At 33.9% G+C, this 6,473-nt stretch overlaps 1 protein-coding gene across 2 annotated transcripts; it reads right to left on the bottom strand.

The window, feature by feature from the left end:
- Positions 1-5,414, bottom strand: LOC112026064 (triose phosphate/phosphate translocator, chloroplastic). Of its 2 annotated transcripts, none has more exons than XM_024058742.2 (12): positions 4,840-5,414; positions 4,633-4,701; positions 4,007-4,072; positions 3,790-3,868; positions 2,513-2,633; positions 2,296-2,391; positions 1,941-2,053; positions 1,732-1,809; positions 1,498-1,614; positions 1,137-1,236; positions 931-1,031; positions 1-105 (listed from the first exon to the last, which is right to left on the bottom strand). In XM_024058742.2, exons 1-12 carry the CDS (start codon positions 5,103-5,105, stop codon positions 88-90), a joined length of 1,224 nt encoding a protein of 407 aa, XP_023914510.1. In that variant the 5' UTR covers positions 5,106-5,414; the 3' UTR covers positions 1-87. The 2 variants fall into 2 exon arrangements, with proteins under 2 accessions (XP_023914510.1, XP_023914511.1); XM_024058743.2 differs by having other exon boundaries at positions 4,835-4,846.
- Between the last annotated feature and the right edge of the window lie 1,059 nt (positions 5,415-6,473).

The raw sequence follows: 6,473 nt of genomic DNA, 5'->3' as shown, positions 1-6,473 counted from the left end.
AGGTTACTAATTTTGTAAACTCTCTTCTGAAGGAAATATTTAAAATTTAAAACACATGATTGCCCCTTGTCCGCACTTCTTTCCTTCTTATGCTGCCTTCGCTTGCTGCCAAAAGAAAAGGGAAATCAATTCAATGAAATTCAGCTTAAGTGTTATTTATGTATTAAATGTCCAAAATTGATGGGCATACAGTATACACGCGTGAAAGAAGACCAATATGAAAAAAAAAGTAAAGAAGTTGAGGAATTAATATAACATAATTGGACCTAAACCTGTAGATTCTGAACAACATAAAATAGACCAAGTGCCATGCTGAACAAAATTTGTGGATATTTCTGATAGTTGGGAAGCCCTCTCTTACTGAAATGATCCTTCTCAAATGGTAATCAGAAGCCATGCACAGCACAGATCAACATAATAGGGAGGACTAAGAGGCGAGCAACATTCAATAGCATAAGGCTATGGTGTAGGACTAGATTTTAACTCGTTATCATGAATGCATCATTTTAATGGCAGTTATTCTTTGAAGCATAAATGCTGCCCATTGTTAGTGAATCCAGCAGCTGTTGGGTTTGGAATATGTATGGTACGGGTTTTATGTAAAAGTTAGGCCTATCCATCTAGAGTAACGTTACAATTACAAATTATTTTACAACATATTTACAAACTGTTGATGTGGTCAACCTTTTACTGGTTTTTATTTAGGCCCACCATTAGCATCAATTTTTTATTTACCAATAACTACTCATCATATCAGCAGTTTGTAAATTTTTTTGTAAAAATATTTGTATCTCTTGCATTACTCATCCATCTATTAGTTTAAGCACTGGGGTTGGATGCTTTAACACTCATAACCCAAAACTGAAGCATAGTTTGGTCCTCTATGACTGTCCTTTAGGGGGGATAAAAGAGTTGAAGCTAAAAACTCACCCGTTTCTCTTCTTCCATCTTGGCCTTGATGTAAGAGTAGATTGCTACTCCAGCAATTGCAATAACAGTTCCAATACCAGTTTGTGTTGAAATCTTGTTACCTGATGCCAGGAAAAATATGTTAGATAACATTTATGTTTAAATTTTTTTAGGCCAAAACACGCAGAAGAAAGAAAAAGGGAGAGGAAATAAGGATGAAGATTTACCGAAGACTATGATTGAGAATCCAATGACAAATACACGTTTCAATACGTTGCCAACTGCGTGTGTAAGAGGTGCCACCCTCTCCAGGGTGTTGGTGGCCAACTATTTCCAAACAGACAATATAAAAAACATTTTACCAGCACATAACATGACAGTGTGTTAGAAATTATCAACAAGGACATCAAAGGTGAAAGGAAGAACTAATTTAGCAGTTGGCTAAATAAGCATAGTCTTGCATATTTAAAGCTAATCAACAAGAGGGAGAAGAAATAACTGAGTGTGTATAATTGCAAGAACAGAAAACTTACTGTATAAGTCAACCAAGAATTTGTTACCAAAGAAGATGTAGAAAATAAAATGTACCTGATTGTAAAGGTGGTAAAACATTCCCACCCAAAAAAGGTCTGTGATGAACTTGGTTAGACCCACTTTTGTGATTGCATCACTGAAGCCATGCTTCATCAGTTTAGGTCCCTCCAACTATTAAAAATATATGAAATGGAAATGAGAAGTCACTTTAAAACATAAAATTTTCCAACGCAATCTAGGGCTTACAAACATTAAAATTCTAGGTGTCGCAAGGGAAGTATCACTTACAATGATGGCAGGTGGAATACAGACAAACAGAGCAATGATGGAAATGTAAGCATAGAGATTAGTACTATCCATGTCAGTCTGCAAACAAGAATTAAACATATAAAAATAAAAAGATCATTAGAGGGAAAAACTTTAAATAACAATTGCGAACTGTCTAACTTCATTAAGTTCAAGGTAAAAGGGTTAAAAAGAGTTGCATAGAAGATAACCATGGCTTTCTTCGAATAGATACTCCTGTAAGTAAAGGAAATGTTGGAAATCATAGCACTAATGAAGCCAACCCAGTTGAATGACAGCTCAGTCAATGATGCCATTGACACACCTGCATTTCAAATCAAAGGCAAAGATACCATTAGAAATGTACTAAGAACGCAGGGACTGGATCTTCATGAGTTGAAATCCCATAATTCCGTAACAATTATTAGTTTCATAAATCAGCCATCTAGTTAATAGTAGTGCCAGAAATTAATAGGTAAGTATGGACTGCCATCAAGCTAGATTAAGGATATTTCCACCTTCATGATATGACTGAAACAACCATATAAAAGAAGGAAGAGAGCTTACCAAGAACAACAGGAGCCAGAGACAACCATAAAGTGATAGGTATTGATTGCCCAAGTATGAATTGAGACGCAGCAGCATTGAAGAAGGGCTCAAGAGCTGAAGCAAACAAACATAATTTCAATAGACAATACTTTGGACCTAATTGATGCAAGTATTAAGTTTATAATTTCAAAAACACAAAGGCAAAATCCTGTAAGAGCAATTATCTCATTATCACCTTTGATTGTATGTGTGAATGAGACAGCAACTGCTGCAAATGAGACATTGCTGGTCACATGGCCAAGTGCATGACACACGGCAACGGGGAAGAGCAGCTTCAGGAGGTTCGAGTCCATAGGCTACACAGAGAAACCCCAGTTATACAGCATTTACAGATCAGTGCAGAGACAAGGTTTTCAAATGTATCATAACAAATGGGACCGACCATATAGAAATTCCGCATTAAGAGATATGATCTTGCAACTTTAACCCCCTAGGGGAACTTCTTCCCTTTATATGTCGAAGTTTGGCTTTCTACAACCCGTTATAGTACAAAAAAATTCGAGCTAACTGGCCAATTTAGATGGTGGAGAAAGAAAAGAAAGTAGAGTAAATTTGGCCGAAAAACTATCCATACATGTTTTTGCTTTTGGATGAATTGATAAGTATTAAAGCTACTTTGGCTGATCTTTAAATGTGAAAATACTTTTATAAGGATGAAGTTAAAATTTGGAACTTTTGACAATTCACTGTTTATGCTTTATTAACCAAGAACTTTAAAGCACAATTTTTTGTAACTTACCAAGCACTAAAACGTTCTCCTTCCTAAAATAATGTCAAATAGACGCTAAAGTCACAACAATACCATAAATATTGTACATGTTAGAATACCATAGGAAATATATTGATATTGTACTCTGACTATGGTATTCTAACATCTTCATTTTCGAGTTCTTTTGACTAATTTGTTTATATACAATTTTTTGAAACTTCATTTAAAAAAAATTATACTTTTTTATCCTCAATTCTCACCTCGTCCTCCAAAATATCAATTTGTTTAATTGATATTGTAATTTTAAAAAAAAAAATTGTATTAATGGGTTTCCAAATGTCTAAATCAATGTCAAATGAAGTCTGTAGTCTGTTTTGATCAGTATATACAATAAACAAAAAAATGTAAAAATATATATTACAAATTTTACTACATAAAATTTACAAATTAATATAATAATAAATATAATTTGTGAAGTTTCAACTACTCACAAATAATTGATGACACATTAATTTGTAAGCAAAATATACTAAGATTTATATTATCTGTAACAATATTTATAATAAAAATAATGTTAATGAGGGGTAGATATTAAAAATGATATTGGTTTAATAGAAACTTTTGTTAAAGAAAAAACTGTTGTGAAAATTTTAACGAGGATAACATTGCTCAGAATACATAGTAACAAAAAACAAAATTAGTAATACAAAGTAAGTGGGGGTTGAAGGGATTGTTTCGCTTACAGCGCGCTTAGGAAGGCCCACAGCCCAGCTGACCAAACAGTACACCACCCCGACAAACAAGTGCACAACCGAGACAAAGCTGCACACGCAAGCAAGGCAACTTTTCATCAAAGACTACGCTACAATACAATATCCTACGCACTTCAAAGTATACATTTTTTTTCCTTGATGAGTTTCAAAGCACACATGACTTTCGATAAAATGTCATACTACTCACTAGGGATACGGAAAATAATTGTAGATCTTCTTGTTCAGGATGTTGAAAATCACGTTCAGGAAATACCTGCAAATTGCACAATCACAAATAATTAATATTTAAGATCTTCAAGTCCTTTTCTTTAATTTTTTTTTTTTCCTCAAAGAAAAGGTTATATATATATATAAATTGAACTAGAAGAGACGGCGACAGTCCATGACACTAGAAATTATTAGGTTACCAGGTTGACATAGTTCTCTAAACCAATGAGACAATGTTATTTATGTAAATGTGTAAGTAAACTTTTTTAATTAGCACATTGAATATTTTTTACCTGATGTAATGTTTGCATAAATAAAAACATTTTATTAGTTAGAAGTTTAAAGAAGACCATCAAAGATCTAATAATTTATCTCCCGACACATACACTTACGTCTACAGCATTAAAAAAATTTATGTTTGATTTTATTTTTATATCAGCATGTTATTGTCTAACAATAAAAAGTAATTATTAAGAATTATCTCCATAAATTGCAAATATTTCTTAAAAAAAATAGAGTAAATATATATATATATTTATAAAAAAATCTATCTCTCAAAAAAAGAAAAATTGTCTTTATCTAACGTTAGACTATGTATATACATACCACATGAAGAAGAAGAAGCCAGTAACGAGAGCCGGGTACTTCTCGATGAAACCGACAGGCTTCGCTTCCCTGTAATAACAACAACAACAACGGAGTCAGAGAGAAAGAGACAAAGAAAAACCATTAGTGTCGAGACTGACTGACACGGGCGAGTTATTCTGAACCCCCACCACCGAGTCAGAACGTACGGAGGGAAACGGACCTCACCCGGCGGAATCGCTCCCTGGAGACGATGAAGCCGCCGCCAAACAAGGCTTCACAGTCTCTCTCTGCTTCCCAGCTGATGAGCTCTCAAGCAACAGAGCTGGTCGGAGCTGCCTCCCCCATATCAAGTTCCCACCTTCTCCCACAGCTCCTATCGGCCTCGCCGAGACAAAGCTTACGCTATTGTTGTTGTTGTTCTCTCTGGGTGGCTTTCGGAGCTGAGAGAATGAAGCGAAGGTGCTAGCGCGTGACAACACTCGCGACTCCATAGTTTCTAAGAGTGAGAGAGAGAGAAATCAAAATGTACTTGTGGTTGCTAAACACAGCTCTTATTCACACCAACGGAGAAGAGTGGTAGCAATGTTAAATCGGTTTTAATCCAGTGCCTCGCGAGTTCACGGAAAAAAATTTGATACACCAGTGTGACGAGGATCAGGGATTAGTGAATGATTCGATGAACGGTGGGAGAGCGTTGGGGGGAGTATGTGAATTGTAACAATGTGTAAGTGTTTGTGGTGCAACTGGAGAGAAGGAAGGGCCAGAGTGAGGAGATATGAGATAAATAATTTATTACTATTAATAATTGTGGCTATGGAGGACCGGAGGATATCTGATATCATATGGGGAAGGGTTTGGTGGGACCCGTCTTATCCCCAATGAAAGGCTTGAGAGGGAGGGCATGTTTTGTCCAATCGTGCTGGTGAGCCTCACCTCCATTTTATCGCCTTTATATCCTTAATTTGGACCTTTTTATGAGGAAAAACAAAAAACCTTTCAATTTTTAATATCAAATTGAAAATATTGAGAATCCATTTCACTGTAAGTCTGTTTGGATAAAATTTATTTTATTAAAATTAAAAATTAAAAATTAAAAATTAAAAATATTGTAGTAAAATAATTTTTAAATGTATGAACAGTACTGTAAGATTCATTTTTAATGAAAAAGTTACTGAAATATAAAGTTTGTAGTATCCATGAATAATACACAGGTGCACTATTTACGGAAAAAAGTCAAAACATGCAGCTAAAAAGAAAGGAAACCTAGACATGGACGCAGAATAAGTGTATCCAAATGGATACTATACCTATTGGTGTATAATCATGCGTATCCACGATAAAAAATAATCCCAATTATATATATATATATATATATGAGTTTAAATTAGAGCTAGCGTAAGAATTACATATTTTTTAAGTCATAAATATATAAAATGAGTTTAACAATTTTTTTTTTAGATATACATATGAGTTCACTTTTTTTAATGGATTTTTGATGATTTATTTATATTAAAATTTTTGTCTTTTACATAAAATTAACTCATTTAGAATCATGGACGAACTCAGGTGGAGGCCCAAGGGGGGCCGGTCCACTTGGAACCAATTTTTTTTTTTTTAAAAGTTATTATATATTTAATTTTTTGTAGTTAGGTCCATTTCCAAAACCTTAGGCTCCCCTTATCCTCAATAAACCTAGTTAGTCTCACTCAAATAGCAATTATTAAACCCAAAGACTTAACAAAAATAATAAAAACATTCATAATGGTAATATTGTATTTAGCCCAAAATATATATATATATATATATTTTACCACCAAAGAACCAAAAAAATCATGTGTTATTAGATAAACTAAACCTAA

Source organism: Quercus suber, unplaced genomic scaffold (genome assembly GCF_002906115.3).
Source record: "Quercus suber isolate HL8 unplaced genomic scaffold, Cork oak 2.0 scaffold_213, whole genome shotgun sequence".
In the NCBI taxonomy this organism is placed as follows: Eukaryota; Viridiplantae; Streptophyta; class Magnoliopsida; order Fagales; family Fagaceae; genus Quercus; species Quercus suber.
The sequence above is the reverse complement of the archived record's forward strand: the minus strand, read 5'-3'. Positions and strand labels throughout refer to the sequence as shown.

Coding starts and splice junctions, on each gene's coding strand:
- LOC112026064 (XM_024058742.2), bottom strand. CDS start 5,105: ATGGAGTCGCGAGTGTTGTCACGCGCTAGCACCTTCGCTTCATTCTCT. Junction 4,073..4,632: donor GGCTTCTTCTTCTTCATGTG/GTATGTATATAC, acceptor TGCAATTTGCAG/GTATTTCCTGAACGTGATTT. Junction 2,054..2,295: donor TCTGGCTCCTGTTGTTCTTG/GTAAGCTCTCTT, acceptor TTTGAAATGCAG/GTGTGTCAATGGCATCATTG.